At 40.7% G+C, this 20,991-nt stretch overlaps 1 protein-coding gene across 1 annotated transcript; it reads right to left on the bottom strand.

Moving 5' to 3' along the window:
• Window positions 1–384: 384 nt before the first annotated feature.
• Window positions 385–18,046, bottom strand: LOC120528434 (tripartite motif-containing protein 16-like). Its single transcript, XM_039752587.1, has 6 exons — window positions 17,442–18,046; window positions 10,578–10,673; window positions 9,122–9,355; window positions 7,066–7,225; window positions 3,842–3,907; window positions 385–2,548 (listed from the first exon to the last, which is right to left on the bottom strand). Exons 1-6 carry the CDS (start codon window positions 18,018–18,020, stop codon window positions 2,007–2,009), a joined length of 1,677 nt encoding a protein of 558 aa, XP_039608521.1. The 5' UTR covers window positions 18,021–18,046; the 3' UTR covers window positions 385–2,006.
• Between the last annotated feature and the right edge of the window lie 2,945 nt (window positions 18,047–20,991).

The following is a 20,991-nucleotide window of genomic DNA, read 5'->3' as shown; positions in this document are numbered from 1 at the left end:
TCCATCTTTATTAGTAACTGAACATCTCAGTAGTGTGTTAAGGCTGGTGTGGGCATACGAGGGCACAGCGGACACACAGGGGCACACGGGACACATGGCAGAGCGCAGGCACTCAGATGTGGAATGGAGAGCACTGCTCAGGTTTAAATGATCGATTTCACTGCTAGACTTACAAATCAAATATTGAATCCAAATCAACATTTTATTTGTTACTCACCCCATTGTCCTGAGAATTAAAAAGCATATTCTGATTTTCCAGCGCTTTTAAGAAATGGATCATCAATACGGAGTGTTATATCTTCAGATCAGACAACACAGGAGATGTGACCAGAGGTGGTGAGAAGGTCAGAAGTCAGAAGGTCACAGATGAGCAGATTTGACAAATGTCAGTCATCCTTATTGTTTATTCACCAAACACAATTGGGACTTTATTTTACAAAATATAATACATTTTTAGTTTTGTATTTTGTTAATACATAAAGATTATTAAAAAGATTAATTCAAATAAATGTTCTTTTCCCATAGAGAATCTTCCATAACCTAACAAAGCCGCACTGTCCTTAAAGGTAATGACAATATTAAGAAATCTGCACTAAATATCCATTTGATCAAACCCAAATCTTTCCTCCCCCTCAGCCTTGCCATTCATTTAATACTGAGAGTGGCCACTAGAGGGGGCAGTTTGGCTACAGAAGAATCAGCTCACCTGTCAGCTCTGAAGGTCATGTGACTGTGTGATCGTGTCTCCCTTATTTTACTCTTAATTCATTTAAATCGTAATTAGTTTTAGATATAATATTTAAAGTTCTTTATTTCAGGTGTTTTATTCTTGTGTTTTCACTTTATTCTTATTTCTTTTACACTGCACTGTATTCTTTTCTCCCCCTTCACTGCTGACCTTTCCCATGTGTGTAATATGGCGGGTGTCCACTAGAGGGCGCCACTGCACTTCAGTCCCACCCCTCAGTCCTCCTGTTAAAGTCTCCATTCGTCTGACTCTCTGATTGTTTCTCATTCTCTCCTTTCATGTTTCACTGCTCAGGATTTCACTTAATGCTTTCTGCTTTCATCTTTTAGATTTCCTTTTTGTATAAATTGCTGTGTAAAATTTTGTGTAGCCACAAGAGGAAGTAGTTTGATGACTGACCAATCAGTGACCCCTTCTGTCCATTAGTTGTCTTTCTTATCCGCTTTTCAATTTCAGGTTTGTAGACAAGATGGGCCAACCCTGGACGAGGTGCCAGTCCACTGCAAAGCCACACATGTGCACCCATGTCAAGTGTGTGCCAACTCACCAAGAATTCATTTTGTGAAGATGTTGGAGCTTTCAGGATACCAAGAGTGACAAATCTGGGGACAAGGAGGAGGTGCAGTTTTAAGTTAAATGTGACATCAACTAAAACACCAAACTCTGTCAGTATGGCCGACATATGACTGAGCGGTGAGTCCTCATCTTTAGCCATTCACAGTGAATTCCTTCAGATATGGTGGACCCCTTCAGTGACCAATGGAGGGGTACAAAATGTCTAGTTAAAGGAAAACATTCCTGTCCCATCTGTCACTCTCTGCTCCTACATATAGTCACTATTCAAGAGCTCTCCATACTGAGTCTGTATAGCGCCTTTCAGTTGTGCTGATCCAGCAGGACCACATGCCTGTCCTACTTAACAGGTGACATTCAGTGACACTTGGGGGCCTCAGTAGTTGTCGGGGTGTCAGCCTGAAGGACACGTGGCTGTGAATCAACAGTGACCCCTACTGGTCAGACTGGTATTTGTAGGTCTGAGGTGTCACTGCCCCTCATTATGACATACACACCTGATTGGCTCCTCAGACCCAATAATAATGGAGACCCTGACAGCCACACTTGCCCCGCATTCTCATCCACAAATTCAATCACAGAGGTGCCCCCCCAACCCACCAATCCTGTAAATTGAATTTCACCCTACAAACACAATGAGGACATGAGCTTATGGGGACATCAAGTGACCGGTGGAGGGTACTGGTCAGTGGTCACATGGTGTCAGATGACTGATTGTTACACTGCAGTTTAAATGAAGCCTAAACCCTGGATAGAGGGGCTCAGTGAAGGAGGTATTGAACCTGTGCAGAAGGGTCATTGTGTGTGAGACGCTATAAAATGACAGAGAGCCAGCAGGCCAGTCCAGATACACATTTATTCTGGGGCTGTAGGGGGCACTGATTATAGTGTGCTTTTTATTGTGCCACACAGAGTACTGGGAATTAAAACACCACAAACACCAGGACTTGTTGTTGTTTCCAAGACGCAACTCCACACCTGTTCCTTTCCTACCCAGTCCTTTATATGCGACTCCAATCATCATGAAGTCTCCACTGCACTCCACTTCCCAGTAACAGCGAGTCCCAGTCAGAGCCTCTCTGCACAGAACTTGACCCCAGCAGTCAAATCTGTCAGGATGATCAGGATATTCAGCTTTTGTCTCCTCACGCGTCACCTTCTTGTTCCCTTCAGACAGACGGAGCTCTCTGTTTGCCGTGTTGATGTCCAGTGTGAGGGGACAGAAGTCTGAAAGGAGAGAAAAAAAAACGAGTGAGGAAATCTGGAGTGTGTAACGGGGCTGGGGGCGGAGCAAAACACAGACAATTAACAAGAACCAATCAGGAGCTGCGCTGATGAGATTCCAATGCTGTCTTTTAGAAGTGGGGTCTTCTACCATGAAGCCCCCTTTCATTCAGTAAGTGATTGATGGTGCTGTTGTACTTTGATCGTGGTGGTCACCCTGAGTCTGTCCTGATGCCTGCCTTAGTTTGTTCTTCACCTCTTAAACTGTCCTTCTGGTCAATAAGGGGTTACATTTTTTATTTGTAGTGACATCCAGTGAGTTTGGCTGCAGTCCTATGGACCTTTAACTTCTTGATGTTAGCTGCTGTGGCCACAGGAACATGAAGCTCTTTGGAGGTGGTCTTGTAGTCTTCACTTTGACCACAATTGGCTGTGACCTTCAATCTTTCCTCTTCTTCTCTTGTCCACGTTCAGTGTGAGGCACACAGTGACATATCACAGCTAAGTGATGACTTTACTGAGTGACTGAAGACCCTTGAGATTATAATTAGAGGGTCAATTCTCATCCAATGATGTCTTTTTACATCTAAGATTTCCCAATATTTCCTTTTGTTATTTTTATTTAGTTTTATTCTAACAATATGTTAAGTTATGAATCAAAAGCCAAGTGTCTGCTCCCTAGATAACAGAATGGCCAAGTACTTTAGTCAGCTTTAAATTATTTCACAGAAAAGGTGGGATTCTTTTATAAAACAGTCCTTTTGTCTTCCTTTTTACACACTTAGACTGTATATGTAGATATTAATGGAGTGGACATTGTGTTTTTATGAGAAGCACACTGAGCTGCTTTCATTGTGTGCCTTGTGCTGTGTAAATAAATAATGCTTATCAATTTTGTAAGGGAATGACTTAAATAAAATGAAACAGAAAGGAGAAACTAGAAAAGGAAAAGAGCAGAAAGTGAAATGAAAAAAATTAGACAAAGGAAAAGAACAATGGAGGTAGGACTGGAGTAACAGGAGGACCTGGCGTAGTCGGCAGGATTTCATTTTTATTTCCCATGAGTCCACTTGACACTCATGGGAAATAAAAATTCCCATGAAGACTCAAGTCCAACAGACTGCTTTGGTGCCTGCCTGTCCTGAATCTCAATATCCCATAATGCACCAGTCACAGGACCCCCGTCACTTTGAGCTCATCAGTCCCACCACACTCACACAATGCTTTCATATCATAAGCCTAGCCTGAGATATTAAAAGTGAAATGATGATAAACTCCATGAATTGACAGACTCACATTGTAAAAACTCCTCTCTGCTCTGAGGTTCAGGAGCCAGTAGGGTGAAGATTGAAGCTTCACGACCTGAAAATACAAAGAAAAGAGAAGAATGAAGAATGTTTAGATGAAATTTTATAATGTTACATTCTTAGACACTTACTACAAATGCAGTTGAATAAAACAACAAGACATGGAGATCAAGTTTGTGTATTGAGCTCACCTGTGTGGATGATGAAGTGAGTTTTATTTACCAACATTTTGATGAGCCACAGACACATGTGAGGGTCATTTCTGTGGACTTGACCTCTGCTTTAGATACCAACATCTGAAAACTTCAAGATAAGAAACTGCCCAGTCCAATCCACCATTGGATCTCAGACTTTCTTCCAGGTAGTAAACAGTGCCGGTGCAGTTGTATACACATGTCTGACCTGTTAACCCTCATCACCTCACTTTCTGTTTTCCTCTCCTGTGTTGTCAGTTGGCCACAGCTCAGCAGTTCTGTTCATGATCAGAAATTGTTAGGTTCCATTTATGTTCATCAGTGCAAAACTGCTTTAGCTTACTGTGTGTTTAAACAAATCTGTACAGCACTTTATAACCTCCACAGATTTAGTATTATGTCAGGTCAGGTCTGGTTGGGGGGCATGCACTGGTACATCTGCCCCCACCACATGATGAAACAGCTTGGGATCCTGACTGGCAACCCCTTAGGTAGACACGCGGTCCAGTCCCACACTCCATAAATGACCCTCTATCTACCGCAGAAAGGTGTTATGTGGGTGTCCCCTTGTCCTAGTCCAGCCACTCAGGTCCTCAACCATAAGGGTCACCCTCAGGTAATCGCACCACATGGCTGTAGTGCCGTAACCGATGTTCCCTCACACTGCAAGCCATGTGCCTCATTCACAGTCAGACCAGCAGTACCCAAGGATTCTCCAAAAAGACACAGTATACTTTGTACTAACAAACTATAAATTTGGCACATCATTTAAGATGTCTACTCTGTGCAGGGCAGAAGTCATTTTTTTCTCCAATGTCCACAGACCTCTGAGTATTTTACTTTTTATTGACAGTATCACAATTCCAGAGGGTCCCAAGTTTACAGACACAGAGTTAAATATAAAAATACATTTTTGGTCTTAAAAACTTTTTAACGTTTTGGTTGCCGCTAAGGAAACGTGTGAATTTTAAAAGCTTTTTTCCCTTTAGAAGGGTTTTTTGCTTTGTTTTTCACCCCCACAACAGCAAAATTAGCTTGGTGTTTGTAGGTGCACTTGTAGAAGTTACTCCTAAGTGTACTGTTCTTGTTCTTGTTACCTGTATTTGAATTAGCATAGAGGAGGCAGAATGGAAAGCAGCAGTAACTGATATCAGCATCTGTAAATAAATAACCGACTTATCGTAACAGTGATAGCTTAGTTTAAAGGAAAAGGAAAAAAAACACTTCTGACTTCAAAGCAGTAAAGGTGAAGGCTCAGCAGTGTGCAGGTCAGCAGCCAGCTTTAAGATCCCCAATCAGGCACAAGGGGCTGTAGGAGCAGATAAGGTAGTAAAGTTTTATTTAATTCTTAATTTTAGATTGAACAGTTAACCAGGTGACAGTGTAAGGGTTCATTAATACGTGGGAAAACAAAGAGTGCGAGTGGAGAGCTTTTAAGTAAGAGGACCGCAAAGTTAGGAGAAGAGACGGAGAAAAGTAAAGTTCACCTCATAGAAAGACAAATTGCAGGCAGCTGAGAGGGAGAACAGTACAGGGGACAAGGTCTAAAATAGCTGTAGCAGATCTTAGTGTTACCATTTAAGTTAAATCATTTAATTTTAAGAAAAGAAGAAAACAAAAAGTTAAGGCAGTTTTACTAATCCAAAATTAAATTTTAATAATGAGGCCAGTGCAATGCAAGTCCCATTGGATGTTGGATTTTATAGATGATGTTTTGGAGGATTCAGTCATTTATGAGGGCTACATGTGCAGGAGATGCAAGCTGATCCAGCACCTAGAGCTCAGGGTCGCTAAACTGGCCTGCGTTGTAGTAGAGAATTGGTGGACCTGGCCTTGGTTTCCTTTAGAGATATCGTGTGCATCCCCAAGGTGGTGCGAGAGGAGATTCCAGACCAGGCAGGTAGAAATAGGTGGGTCACAGTGACAAGGCGTAAGGTAAAGGGTGCACACTGTCCGGGGGCATCAACTCCAGAATTAGAAGAGTCAAACCATTATCACGTCCTTAGTCATCGAGTGTCCAACAGATTGCAGCAATGTCCGATGAACAGAGGAAACAAAAGCACAAAAAAACTGATGGCTGTAAGGTCTAACATGTTTGAGGAGCAAAAGGAACACAAAGTAAGAGGGACGTAAGAGCGAGCATGTCTGGTGAACAGAGCTTTATAAATGTGAGACATGATCAGAACAGATGGACTTACTATTATACCAGTAGCTTGTTTTAATGAACGGCTGTTTCACTCTGCCATGAAGAGATATATTGTGAACAGAATGGGGCACTCCAGCTCCCCAAACACCCAACACAAACAGGCATGGACACAGGTTAAAAACAAAGAGTCTTTTATTTTAGGGAAACTCTTCTTTTATAAGGGTTTCCCACCACCATGGCCACAAGTATACTAAGATTAATACTCTCTCTCTCTCTGTCTCTCTCTGCCTCCTCCATTCATCTTACAAGATTTGTCCACCTTCCTCCTGACTCTGGCCCCCTGATGCAAGTTAGGCAGTCCTTTTTATTTTAGTGGAACCCGAAGTGGTATTTCAGCACTTCCATGTGAGGTGGAAACCCCATAACGTAGGAATTCCCCAGTCATACACCTCCCATGGTGTCCCCCATGGGACCCAACAGGGCTGTCTCCTGGGACTGCAATTCCCAGCATGTCCTACAGGCACTCATGTGGGAATCTGAGCCTGGGCTCACTGCCATCTAATGTCCTGGGGGAGATAAGGCACTGTGCAATCTGTCTCCCCCTGTCCTTCCATCCTAAGGGTGTCCTGGCTGGGTATGGACACCAACTGTCCTTCACAATATCAAGAACTCTGAATAAAAGCAGCTGCTTACTGTGAGAGTGTGATATCACTCAGCTAGTCATTGTAAAGAGCACTATAAAATATACTAATAGAAAAAATGGATAAATCTTAATGAACAGGCCTCCTTCATGCATGTCACTGTCCTTGTTATTGTGACTCTGGTCCTCCTAATGGACTTTAACAATGAACACAACATGACCAGACTCTGTACCTGATGGAGTCAAAGGCAGGATGTCCCACTGGCTGATCTTCTCCAGACACATTTTCAGACATGACATTTCCTTTAGCAGGTCCTCAGAAGAGAAATTGGCAGTGACAGTGAAGTTGAGCGAGTCTTCATCATCAGGAAGGACACAGAAAGATGAGAAAGTCTGCATCAGGAGAGAAGAGGGGACAAGCAAGAAATAAAAAGTTAGATTGATAAAAAGGGCCTCCTCTGAAGTGAGGATCAGCATGGTGAACAGAGAGTTTGGGTTTATATAGATTACGTTTCATTCATTTATCGGTTCTTTATAGGAGAATGCTTCATTGTCGCCCTGCCCAGGGATTGTTTCCTGCCTTGTACCCTGTGTTGACTGGGATTGGCTCCAGCAGACCCCGTAGTTAGGATATAGCAGGTTGGATTATGGATGGATGGATGTTTCATTATAGTGCATCACAAGACGTCAGGTGCCTTGACTTTCCAAAAGATTTTCACACAGAAGTCCATAAGAGGCGAGTCATCAGACTGTAGATAAATGGACTGAGGGGGCAACGGACAAGCAGATGAAGAACTGACTTAGTAGACAAAAGGAGGCATTGGGCTCTTTAATGTACTGAGATGAAGTTAATTAGATAGATAGATAGATAGATAGATAGATAGATAGAAAATGGCTCTCATGGAATCTTTTTATAATTAAAGGTTTATTCTTCATAAAGTTGTATTCCAAATACACAGACACTGTTGAGCCAAACAAGGCAATCCAAAGCAAAAAAAGTTTCAATACAGAATCCAAACAGAGCAGTTGAAAAGCAAAGCACAGGCTGAAAAATCCAGAAAATCCAGAAGAACCTTTGTTTTTTCACCACTTAATTTAAGAAAATTAGCAGACAGCCATGATTTAACTTCCTGCAGACAGTCAGAGAGGGAAGAAGGTGGAAGAGTGGAATCAGGCTTAGTAGACAGATAGAGCTGGGGGTCATCATCATAACAGTGAAAGTGAATATCAAATTTCCTAAAGATACGACCAAGAGGCAGAAGATAAATAATAAATAGAAGAGGACCCAAGACAGAGCCCTGGGGAACACCACTAACAATTGGGCAAACTTGGCATCTGAAATTGTTTAGTTGTACAAACGTGTGTATGATCTGAGAGATAAGATTTGAACCAGGCATGTGGAGTGCCACTAACACCAATCAATTTTCATCTCTGAAGGAGAATATCATGAGATTTTGTGTCGAAGGCAGAGCTCAGATCAAGGAGCACAAGTGTGGTCAACAGCCCCGAGTCAGCTGCCATCAGCAGGTCATTGGTGATTTTAACCAGGGCTGTCTCTGTACTGTAAAATGGACGAAAGCCACACTGAAATTGTTCAAACAAATGATAGTCAGTGAGGTGAGAGTCAACCTGCACGGCAACAGTTTTCCAAGTGTTTTTTAAAGGAAAGGTACATTTAAGATTGGATGATAATTATTTAATTTGTAGGGATCCGCACCAGATTTCTTGAGAATTGGAGTTATCACAGCCATTTTAAGAGATAAAGGAATAAGACCAGAGATAAGGGAAGAATGTATGATGTTAGTTATTAGAGAGAAAAGAGAAATCAGTAGGAACTGCAGCCAGCTGACAGATAGAGAGCTTGGAATTTTTAATAATATCAGATATTTCAAACACAGTTGGGAGTTTAATAATAGTAAGAAAAGGAGAAGAAGAGGGATCATAAAATGCTCCATGTACAGAGTTTACAAGAGAAGTCAACTGCTGGTGGAGATTTCCAATTTTCAAATTAAAAAAGGTCATAAAAGAGTTACATTGATCAGTGCAGAAAAATTGAGGTGGGAGGTTGTCAGGTGGACATAGGACGTTGTTTGAAGGCCGCAGATAAAGGCAGGAACTTTTGAGAGTTTTGCAAAAATTGTGGAAATATTAGGCAAATGTGAAATTGGGCTGAATGCCCTGTTCTTGCCATTTGTAAAAACTACTTAGATCCTTTGAATTTGACTATAAAGTTTCTCAGGTCCCACACACCCCAGTCTGATCAGACTCCCTGTGAAGTGTCACACTCACCTGCAGGAAGTGGACATGGTCCTTGGTCTCTGAAAGCTCCTTCAGCTCAGCTTCTCTCCTCTTCAGCTCCTCAATCTCCTTCTCCAGTTGCTCCATGACTCCTTCAGCCTTCTCCATTTCAATCTTTTCTTGTTGTCTGATCTTCTCAATCAGTTTCTTGTGGGCTTCCTCAATGCACCGTATCAGATCAGTGAAGCTCTTCTCATGTTCCTCCATCACTCTTTCCACTGAGATCTGGTTGGATAGGATAAAAGTATAAAACTGAGTCACCAAATTAAAAAAAAGCAGTCCTAAGACACTTTTGTTGGTATTCTGATGGATTATTTGAATTAGGATAAGGGCCGTAGCAGACCCTTGGTACTCTGGGTAGCAGCATCTTCTAAAGGCACCTGAAAGACCATATGGAATACCGTATGGAATATGCAGTCTAAATAAGGGGCTCTGTATGATCTGTGAGAGTCATTGTCAGGACAGCTCTATTGTCCAGTGAGGACTCTGGTAGTGTTACAGAGGTGTGTCTTTAAAAGAGCCTCTCCTGGTCATCCTGGGATTAAGAGTTGAGAAGTAAGAAGGAGAAGAAGAATTGGTATTGTGGAGAAAAGCTGATCTGTTGTAATTTAATTAAATTAAAAGTGTCTTTACTTATTAACCTTCACGCAGCTGTATTCAATTGCAATCCTCAGACTTGTTAGTCTTTAAATATTAGGTTACTGCATTTCTATTTCCTTTATTTTACTTTTCATTATTACTAATAACTGCCACTGTGACTTATATTTGTATGGCTCATCCGAGTGTCTTTGGGGTGAGAGGTTAGTGTGCAGGTGGGTCACAGTCAGATGTAAGTGTAGGGTATGAAGTGCACACTGTCCAGGATCACCAACCCAAGAGCTGGAGGTGTTCAGTTGTTTTCAGGACCTTGCAGAGCTGCACAGTGACTCTAATATCTTTGAGACAGTAGGCAGGAATGAGGAGCCATAACAGTAGTCATAGTCAGGGATTCACCTTATTGTCCTGTGTCATAAAATATGAATGCTTAAAAACAACAGGTGGAGGTGTGCGTTATCAGCACTCAGTCAAGCAGACTAACACCTTCACTTATGGAGTCAAATAAAGCTGCGACATATCAGAATGAACAGAGAAAGTCCTTTAGAGAATGTTGTGTCGACTGATCCAACTCAGAACAGTGCCGACCTTCATTATGAGTTATTGTTAGGGAGAGTGAAGTCACCTTTAAGTGGATGAATGAGAAACCTGAGGACATGAGGGTCTTGTGGTCTGAATTTCTAATGACTAAAACATGAAATGCTGTCAGCAGGGAAACTCCATGGGGGACACAATAAACCATCTTCTCTCCTTCTCCATCTCCCTGTCCTCACATGTCATCACCACAAACTCCCACAACCCTTTTACTTTTTATCCTCTCTTTGATATGAAGTGTCATCTTAATTCCACTCACCTTCATCTCCTCTGCTGTCCTCCTCGTCTTCTTCAGTTTCTTCTCTTTGTCTTCAAGTCTCCTTCTAATTTCCCTCAGTGTCGCCACCAGCTGTTTCTGTTTGGACACATAAGAGGACACATGGGCGTCTAATCAGAATTCTCTTCCACTTTCTGAACTTGTGATTTAATTTTCAGTAATTAAATTTGTACAACACATTTGTTTCACATTCCATGACACAACTTACTGTTTCTGTCACACTGGTCTTCATATTGACACAGTAGGTGACACTCAGAGATTTAATTAAACAAATATGAATATCATGAAAACATTCAAATAAAGGTTTCATTTAACAATTCAGTTCAAGATGGAGTTTAGACTTGAAGAGAGCTACAAATAAAGGAGACAGTCTGAAGGCTCACTGGTGTACGAGTCATTCCTTGAGATTGAGAGGACATCACATCGACAACCAGGATATCAGAGCTTCACACATAAAAACTGAAGAAACCTGCAAACCCAGGAGACCTCGGATGGCTAAGGACTGCAATTGTAGGACCAACAAGGCCATTGTGGAGTTGAGACTTGTGAGAACTTTGTCAAGTGTTTGGTCATTTTATGGAGTCAAGTGAGATAACTAAGGCCGAGAAGACACGAGTGAGTCTGAGGAGTCCAGTAAAAAGTGAAATCTGAAGAGTTTAATGAGCTTAGAGAAATCTGACAGTAAATCAAAGGAGTCATTAATAGAAATACTTAAAGAAAACATTATAAGTGAATATCAGAGAAACAAATAACAACACGAGTGAAAGTTAACTAACTCAGAGTTCAAACATGAAGAAGAACAAACGAGTCACACACAGTGGGCTGCTTTATGGCTTGGAGGGCATGTGGCTTGGCTATTTTACAGAGTGGCGCAGATCCAGTTGTCATTGTCAATGTCACAGTAAGTGACAAAAGTAAGAGCAGGCTGGCAGTTGTGTAAGAAAAGAGTGAAAATGGAGGAGCTAAGATTAGGAGTAGAAGACACCCGGTGGTCTTATCAGAAGTGCTGTCTGTGACACAAGACACTCCTGGGAGGACTGGAGAGATCAGAGAGTTTAACATGAGGTTCACATTGGGTTTAAGATGGAGGGGCACAGGGCTACGGGGCATCAGGGGGATTTTTACATCAGATGACAGCAGCACCCCTGGCATGGGATCCACTGATGTTATGGGAAGACAAACAAGGAGGTCAGTCGTGGACTTTTAACAAGGAGTTTAAGTAGTCAAGGTTTACAAACTCAAAATGAGAAACAGGCAGTGATATTAATAAGACGAAGGGATAAGCTGGGCTGGAAATTAATAGCAAAGTCAATAAAGTAAAAAATTATACTAATACAAAAAACAAATCATATACTTTAAAGAGAAATACATTAATATAATATTAACAGAAAATAACATCAAAATCAGAATAGTACATATATATAAATATGAAATAGCAAAATTAGATCAATACAGTGACGAATGAGCCAATGAACGAGAGAGACGTAGCAAATCTTAAATTGTTTAAAGGAATAAGCATCTGGACATATAATTAGTTAGACCAGAAGCTGGAATTAAACTGCAGAAGACAAAAAGAAATCAGAAATAATAAGAAGATGTGAGTCTGTGCTGAAGAACAGTGATGAAGGTGTGACAAATGGAGATCTGTGGGTATCTGGTGAGTCAGATTAGCAGATCAGTCCACTCACTTCACGTCTACATCAGTGGGGAAGAAACATTTTTATTACGTCAACAGACTTCAAATATCAAACACTTCAAAAACACAACAAACACATTTCATGGGCATAAAAACTCTTTCTTTAGGAGAATGAGACCAATTTTCTAACAAAATAAAACAGAATAAAAAAATTAAGAAGTGACGAGAACTAAACTCCTGTAAATAAGAAGTAAACATCACAACCAACATAAAAACATGTAACGTGGAAAATGGAAAAGTGAAACAAGAACTAAAGAAACAAGAGGCAGAAAAGCAAATAAAAGAGAAAAACTTAATGAATGATGAGAATTGAACGGTGACAGGAGGGCTCACCTTGTAAATTTAACTGACACTAAAGCAGCACAGGAGGAAAACCTGAGAACAGAATCAAAATAGAGGACTGGAAAACAAAAACATAAGACTAATAAATTAAAATATAATAATAATAATAATAATAATAATAATAATAATAATAATAATAATAAGAGTAAGTTACAAAAGAGTGAAAGCGTCTAATGAGAGTGAAAGTGAGCACAAATAACATGAGTGTGAGTTTACAAAGGGCCAGGCTTAAACGTCTTGACTACAGGGGATAAATCAAAATAACATTGGCTATATATTTTAAATAGGAGATTTAAATAAGAGAGGTCATCAAAAAGAAAACAAATGAATGGCAGGAAATGAAACCTGGTTAAGGCCAACGAAGGCCAAGAACAGAAATGGATACACAAGATTTAGAAATGTCAGTGTGTGTTAGTGGTGTAGAATCTCATTAATAACTGACTGCTTCAAGGGTACAGGCCTGACATTAGGAGTGGGCTACAGACCACCAAATACAGATAAGAGTGTCAAGAAGGCATATCCAGCTTTAAATGGCTGAGGCCCCTCTTACTGTACGTATCTGAACTCATCTGCACATTCACACCGAGTGCACATTAAGATCTCATGATTTCAGTCTACTAAAGGAGTCCAAGGATTAATAAAACAACAGAGGGAGGTCAAACTTTTAACTGTGACCTGATGGGCCACCTCATATAAGTGATGCCACTTCACTCTCAGGCTGAGGACTCACCACTTCAGCCTGGCATAGCTGGTAGTGTTGACTGTTAGCTGTGATTACTACGTCTCTGTTTGTCATTTGTATAAAAGTGTTAGGTTATAGAATCATCATGAACTCTTACTAATCTTTCTCTATTCTCTTTCTTTTCTCATTTCAGTATTCTGCTGTTCCACTTCCTCACTGCCAAGCTGTTTAGTAGCCCATTAGGTATCGGGAGCCTTGGAATTGAAGAGTTAAAGGACTGATTAGCCTGCCCAGCACAGACGTGTACGGTAGAAGGACCACCAGGAGGTGGGTGGCCAGTAGGCTGAGGTCTCCAGACGTGTCTGACTTCTGTCTGTTTAAAATGGCCACTGATCTTCCAGAGGTTTATTTCTACCAGATTTGCTGGCAAGGTGTAGTTTCTATTTTCCTCTCCTCTTTTGTTAACTGGCCTTGTCTTGATGATGATATTAATGGAGGTGTCCTTTTTGATCCTTTTATGTTACTCAGTTGAAGTTGCTTTGTTAAATGTCTGTTTAAAGTAATCTTTATTCTCATGTGTGTACATGTTGTAATTTATAAAGTTTGTAACTATATTTTAACTGTCAGATTGTCTCTAGTGAACTGAGCCTGCAGCGATGAGGATAAAACAAAAAAATACTGCAAACTGAAAATATATCTTCAAGTTTTTAAAAATTTGGAAACATGCAAATTTACAGAGCATATGATAGTAATGGTGGACTTTATTATCGAAATATTAACTGGGAAACCTTATACACTTTATTAAACATGACACACAGTCAGGTCATCAGTGTAATTTCTGGTTGTTTATTGACACATAATGTTTAAATACCAAAGAGAGAAGAAGCAGTCTGTTCAGAGTCTTTATTGTGTAATAATCAGAACAGAGTTCAGGGGTAGTGGTTGTCCATCTACTGGGATCGAGAAAGAGACCAACTGGTAGACAAGTCGAGGAGCAGAGGTTTAAAAGAAGGGCATATAAGGCAGGAAAAGTCTGCAGACATGGGGACATTATAGAGTTTTAAAAGAGCTGTAATGTGGTTGAACAATGTCGGGTGTGGATCTGTGACAGATAGCAGCATGAAGACATTTTTTTCCTTATGGTGCATTTTATTTCTGACTGCTTCTGGAAATGAACAGTTAAGGGTTCATTAGCAACTACCAAAAGCATTGGGTGATAATGGACATTCCTGTCTGGTTCCACTTTCAAAACTGAGAGAGTCACAATGGAACTTATTTATACAAACCAAGACTTCTGAACTACAGTACAGTAACTTACGCCAAACACAGGCCCAGATCTGCACACTTCAGTACACAAGTATCCTCATTCAACTCCCTCAAAAGCTTCTTCATCATCTAAACACGACAGTACCTTTGGAAACTCAGACACTTTTGGGTGAATATATTAAATTAAGCAACTGCTGAAAACTTAAAACCAGATGTTTAATTTTGCAGCATCTCAGGAACTGACTTAAAAAATGAGCTAACAGTCAAAAAATAAACGACCAGGAATGAAACTCAGATCCTCCACTGTGGTCCATCTAATAGTTAAGTGATTCGCATCAAATTCTAAAACAGAACAACATCCCATAAATACCCTTACTGTTTAAAATGTTGTTTTCTTTTTGCGCTTTTGATTAACAACATTTTACTGATAGCAGAATCAGAGGGCCTGGCCAGTCAAACTAGAATCCTTTGACTTCATAAATGAAGAAACATCAGTCAATCAATCAAGTGGCCTTGGAGCAGTTTATGTGATGAGCTACACAGGACTTCTAAAAATGTGGCTGAATCTTCTGAGGTGCTGATATTCAAGTGAAACAGAAGTAAGATAAAGCAGCACATGAAGCTGAGCAGAGGAGAGCAGCCATGGGCATCCTAAGACTTCAGGACAAGGCCAACTGTGATAGACTCAGAGAGTTAAACCTGTTTAGTGTGAGCAGAAGAGACAGCGTGGGGACCTCATCCAGGTATTTAAAATCTTCAAAAGCATCGATAAAGCAGATTCAGCAACATTCTTTAGATTTAAGGGTGAATTACATTCTCAAAGACATTAATGGAAATTAATGGGACGTGCATTAAAAACCAAAGCCAGGAAACTCTTCTATACACAAAGAATCGTGGGACTTTGGAATAAACTACTGAGACTTAACGAGAATCTTAACAACTTTTAAGAAGAATCTGGAAGAGATTTTGGGACAGCATAGTTTACAGCAAAACAAACTGGCTTGATGATCTCCACTTGTTTGCCAAATTTCGTATGTTCTACTAATAATTTTAAGACCCCCTGGGCCATATTTCCTAATCACAACTGAATTTGCAGGCCTATCATCTGACCTCACTATACGATGATCATGTAGTGTAAATGGGGAGTTTTAATCTTGATATAAATGTGGAAATACACACATTTACCAAATATTTGCAGAACTGCTAAACTTTGAAGGGTTCTTTCCAAACCATTCAAGGTCAGAGTTCATTTCACAAGCATACAATGTAATTATCAAGGAGCTGACTAAATGAAATTATGTCTGATCACTAATTAGGTGCAGAATTACTTAATAATTTAATAAAGTGAGAACATTTTTATTACAAAGTCACTAAACAATCTATGCATATTATGAGAATTTTAGATCTAATTCTAAATATCCATATATTATTTCACTTATGTCTGTCCATGCTCAATTTTAACAATGGTTGCCACAACTACTCGATCTCTCCACAACAATAGCAAGGAATCCGTGTTCCTGGTAGAATTTTAGTCTTACGCTTCTCTTCAAGTCTTCAATGCTTCAATGTGACTTATTATCAACTGTGGTATTTGACTGTTTATTTGGTGCACACTTTGTTACTGAATGAAACTGCATCATGACACTACCATTTTACACCTCCTCGTTCCTTCACTTCAAGGTAAACCTCCCGATAAAATGAAAAGGCACATACAGTGTAGCTGCGACTAACAGAAACGGTCTTGCTGGCCTACATACTTAAGCCAACACAGAGAAGCAGAAACATCTACATCACGCCAGACCAACCAGCACAGGCAACATACCTCAGAACAACGTTAATGTATGACAAACCACAGAGCGACATTATCTGAAGATCAGTGACAGGAAGTCTTGCACCTGGACAATGAACAAAAAACGAATTACACACACAACCTTTCTGAAGAGCAGCAGGCAAACTGCCAGACAGCAAGAAACATTACGACAGAAAAACTTCAAAGATTCCATAACAATGACAACTCAAAACAAGATATTCCCTTTATATTATGGTGTAAGCAATTCCCTGTTTGTTTAGAATATTGTGTGACTGTCACCAAGTCACAATGACAAATGTTTAATAATGTTAGAGTTTATCTGCCAAGCCCTGTTTTTACCCATGGCCAGTTGTACACTACATTTTCCAGAGTTACATCGAAACCCGGGTTAAGCGTACAGATACTTGGGAGTTACACACAGGGAATATTTTCACTGACAACAACGTTTATGCAATAAATTGCATTTTCTGACAATTCTTATAGACTTCATTATACTACATTTCCCTTGTTATCAAATATTTTCTGTTCACCTTTTCATGTTACACTGTGTATTGTAAATATTCATGCTGTTGTAAGTGACTATAATAACATCCCATACTAATCATGGGACTTACTAAAATAATTTCCCTTCTTACTGTAATATGTGATGTTCTTCTCCTTCATCATCATTTCATTAATACTTTTATTCTTGTGAAATATTCTCAATCACAATATGCTAGTCAATATTAACTGACATGTGAGTATAACGTGTCTCTTAGAGAGGCCTGAGGTACTCGAGACACAAGTGATCAGAACACAAAGAACCTCCGCTCAGTTTAATGAGAGCACTCAGCTCACTCCACTGTCCATGGATCACACTGGGTATCTCATCCTGGACTCTTTCATGTCTTCCACTCAGTCTCACCAGGATAGGCTTCATCTCCCTGCTGTCCTACACAAGCAAACTGAGACTCCTCAACATGAAGGAATAAAGTTCTCTGCCAAACTACATTTACGTATCACTTAACTCCTTTATTTCTGAGCTTCCATTAAACACTAAACTCCACCCACCTGTTTTCCTTCTCTTTCCATCTCCAGCTCAACCTTTTCATGAGTGTTGTGTTCAGTCACTGCACAAATCATGCAGATACACGTCTTTTCGGTTCTGCAAAACATTTCCAGACTTTTCTGATGTTTCTCACAGAGTTTCTCCTTCAGATTTCTATCAGGATCAACCAGCTTGTGTCCCTTCCAAGCTGCTACTTCATAGTGAGGCTGCAGGTGGGGCTGACAGAAAGAAGCCATGCAGGTTAGACAGGACTTCACCGCTCTGAACTTCTTCCCAGTACAGAAATCACACTCCACATCTCCAGGGCCGGCATATTTCTGAGATGGAGGACAACTGAGTGTCGTCTTCTTTAATTTCTTGATGACTTCATTCAGCAGAGTGTTTCTTTTAAGTTCGGGCCTCACCATGAAGACGTGTCTGCACTGAGGACAGCTGCACACTTGGCTCTGATCCCAGTAGTCGGAGAGGCACTTCAGGCAGAAACTGTGACCACAGTGCAGTGACACGGGGTCAGTCAGGGTGTCCAGACACACCGAGCAGGTGAACTCGTCCTGTAATCCACACAGTTGGGCTTCACCCATCGTCAGTCTGACGAGAGGCAGGCAGAGAGAATCAGTCAAAGAAGGAAGTGACTTGTGAAGACACGCAAGTGAAAGTTTGTCTGAGTTCAGTGAGGAGGAAGAACAGAAGATTTAAAGAGATAGCTGAGAGCCCACAGAGAGAAGATCTGAGGAGACACTGAGGATGAACAGTTAATGTGAGACAGGAGCTCAGGGAATGAAGACATACAGTGAGAGAAGAGATGACCTGTCACAGGGGGTCTGTTAATTAAAGATTAATTCACGTCAGCATTTCTTATTTATTTATTACACACTGCAGTCCACATTAGACAGACTCAGAGCTTAGTGCACATTTACAAATGGAATAAAATGAAAATTAAACACAACACATAAAGCACCATAAACAGATTTGTAATGTGACAGCCAAGCAGCCTTCAGCACCCCAAGACAGCGAGCTGTTAAACTGATTATTCATTCTACTCATGCTGGTGCTCTTTATTAATCAAAATGTCCATCCCATAGTAAGTTCTCTTCTCTAACTTATCATAGTTATTGGAATGTTAGGAGGAGAAGAACCAATTGTTTGATGTTAATTTGTCTATTCACTCATAACCAGTCGTGCCTTTTGTTAATGTCAGTAATTGATTTTATTATTCAGTAAAGCTCACACTTTATTTTCCTTACTTTTCTCAGTAGTTGAAGTTCTCAGCTGTTAGACTTCCTTCAAGGTAAGTGAAGCCCCTCATTTTAAGAAACAGAATAATCCATCTATCTATCGATCAATGTTTAAACATGCTTATACTGAGCAGAGCTATAGGGAAACTGGAGCCTATCCCAGTAACCACTGAGGGCTAAGCTGGAACAAACCCTAGACAGGGTGGCAATCCATCACAAGATGAACACACACTCACACACACTATGACCATTATAAACACTAGAATTATAGAAGTATGACCCTTCTTAAATATTGAAATACTGTAATTGGCCCGGATAGCATCCATATGTGCTAGAGTCTGTTGAGAGTTGTTGGTCTGTTCTGTGGTGTGAGATTTAAATAAAAAAAAAATACATTTTGCTCTTAAAAACTTGGGTTTTGGTTGCCGCTAAGGAACCGTGTGGGAATATTTAAAGTTGTTTTTTCCCATTAGAAAGTTTTTTTTTTTTGCTTTTATTTTCGCCCGCACAAAAACAAAAGTAGCTGGGTGTTTGGAAGTGCACTTGGAAAAGTTATTTGTACTCGTACTTGTTCTTTTTCTTGTTATCTGTATTTGAATTAGCATCAAGGCGGCAGGGTAGAAAGCACCAGTAACTGATATCGCCATTTGTAAATAAATAACCGCGTCGTCGTAACAGCGAGTCCTTAGTTTAAAGGAAAAGAAAAAAAGGCCGCGGCTGACTTCAAAACAGTAAAAGGTGGAAACTCAGTAGTGCGCAGGTCAGCGGCCAGCGTTAAGACGCCGATCAGGCACAAGGAGCAGTAGGAGCAGATAAGGTAGTAAAGTTTTATTTATGTGTTTATTTTAGATTAAACAGTCCTTAGCGGTCCAGAGGCAGAACAGTTAAGTGGGCGACAGCGTATTGGTTCATTAATATGGGGGAATACAAACAGTGCGAGTGAAGAGCTTATAAGTAAGATGAGAGCAAAGTTAGGAGAAGAGACAGAGAAAAGTAAAGTTAACCTCATAGAAAGGCAAATAGCAGGCATCTGAGAGGGAGAACAGTACAGGAGCTTAAGGGGAAAAGGTGTAAAATATCTGTAGCAGATCTTAGTGTTACCATTTAAGTTAAGGAGCAGCTGAAAGAAGAAGAAATTTAATTTTAAGTTAAGGCAGCTTAGTAATCCCACGTCAAATTTTAATAATGAGGCCAGTGCAATGCAAGTCCTGTTGGATGTTGGACTTTTTAGATGATTGTTTGAAAGAGCCAGTTGTCTATGAGGGCTACATCTGCAAGAGATGCCAGCTGACCCAGCACCTCGAGCTCAGGGTCACTGAACTGGAGGAGGAGTTGGCTGACCTGCGTTGTAATAGAGAATTGGTGGACTCAACCCTAGAATTAGAAGTGTCTAACCGTTATCATGTCCTTGCGGAGATGAACGGTGACTCTGATAATTCTGAGGTGGTAGGCAGGGTTGAGGAGCCCCAACGGGCCACCTCAAAACCAGTTCCCAAAAAGAGAGAGGTAGTGATAGTTGGGGACTCAATCATTAGGGGGATTGAAGCACAGGTGTGCTCCAGAGAGAGAGAGTCTCGCGGTGTGTTGCCTTCCGGGAGCACAGGTGGGAGACCTCCCTGGAAGGGTGGATAGGCTCTTGGCCAGAGCTGGGGTGGATCCAGTTGTCATTGTCCACGTTGGAACAAATGACATACATAAGGGTAGTCTGTCAGTTCTGCGATCCAAATTCAAAGAGTTAGGTACCAAGCTGAGGAGCAGAACTGACAAGGTAGTCTTCTCCGAAGTTTTCCCTTTGCCATGCGCCAGTCCAGGTAAGATTGAGGAGATTAGAAGGCTTAACGCGTGGCTCAAATCTTGGTGCAGGGTAGAAGGGTATAGGTTTATGGGGCATTGGGACTCCTTTTGGAACAGATGGGACCTGTTCCGTAGTGACGGGTTACATCTGAACCGGAGGGGCACCAATGTATTGGGGAGGCGTATGTGTAGGCTAGTCGAGGATTGGGAGGGCAGGGAGTTTAGGACAGGCTAGATTTAGATCTATACATGAAAGAAAAAAAAAAATGCATAGTAATGTAAATTTTAAGCAAACACGTAAATGTAGAAGGATTAACACATTAAAAATAGCTTGCCTTAATGCTAGAAGTATCAAAAATAAGGTAAGTGAGTTGGAGTTGTATGTAGCAGAGCATAATTATGATATTATAGCAATAACGGAAACCTGGCTAAATAACAAAGATGGGGATGAGTGTAACATAGAGGGATACACATTTTTAGGAAGGATAGACAGAACAGAAAAGGAGGTGGGGTTGCTGTTTAT

This window comes from Polypterus senegalus, chromosome 4 (genome assembly GCF_016835505.1).
Source record: "Polypterus senegalus isolate Bchr_013 chromosome 4, ASM1683550v1, whole genome shotgun sequence".
NCBI lineage: Eukaryota > Metazoa > Chordata > Cladistia > Polypteriformes > Polypteridae > Polypterus > Polypterus senegalus.
Note: the sequence above shows the minus strand (reverse complement) of the source record. Positions and strands in the feature narration are given on the sequence as shown.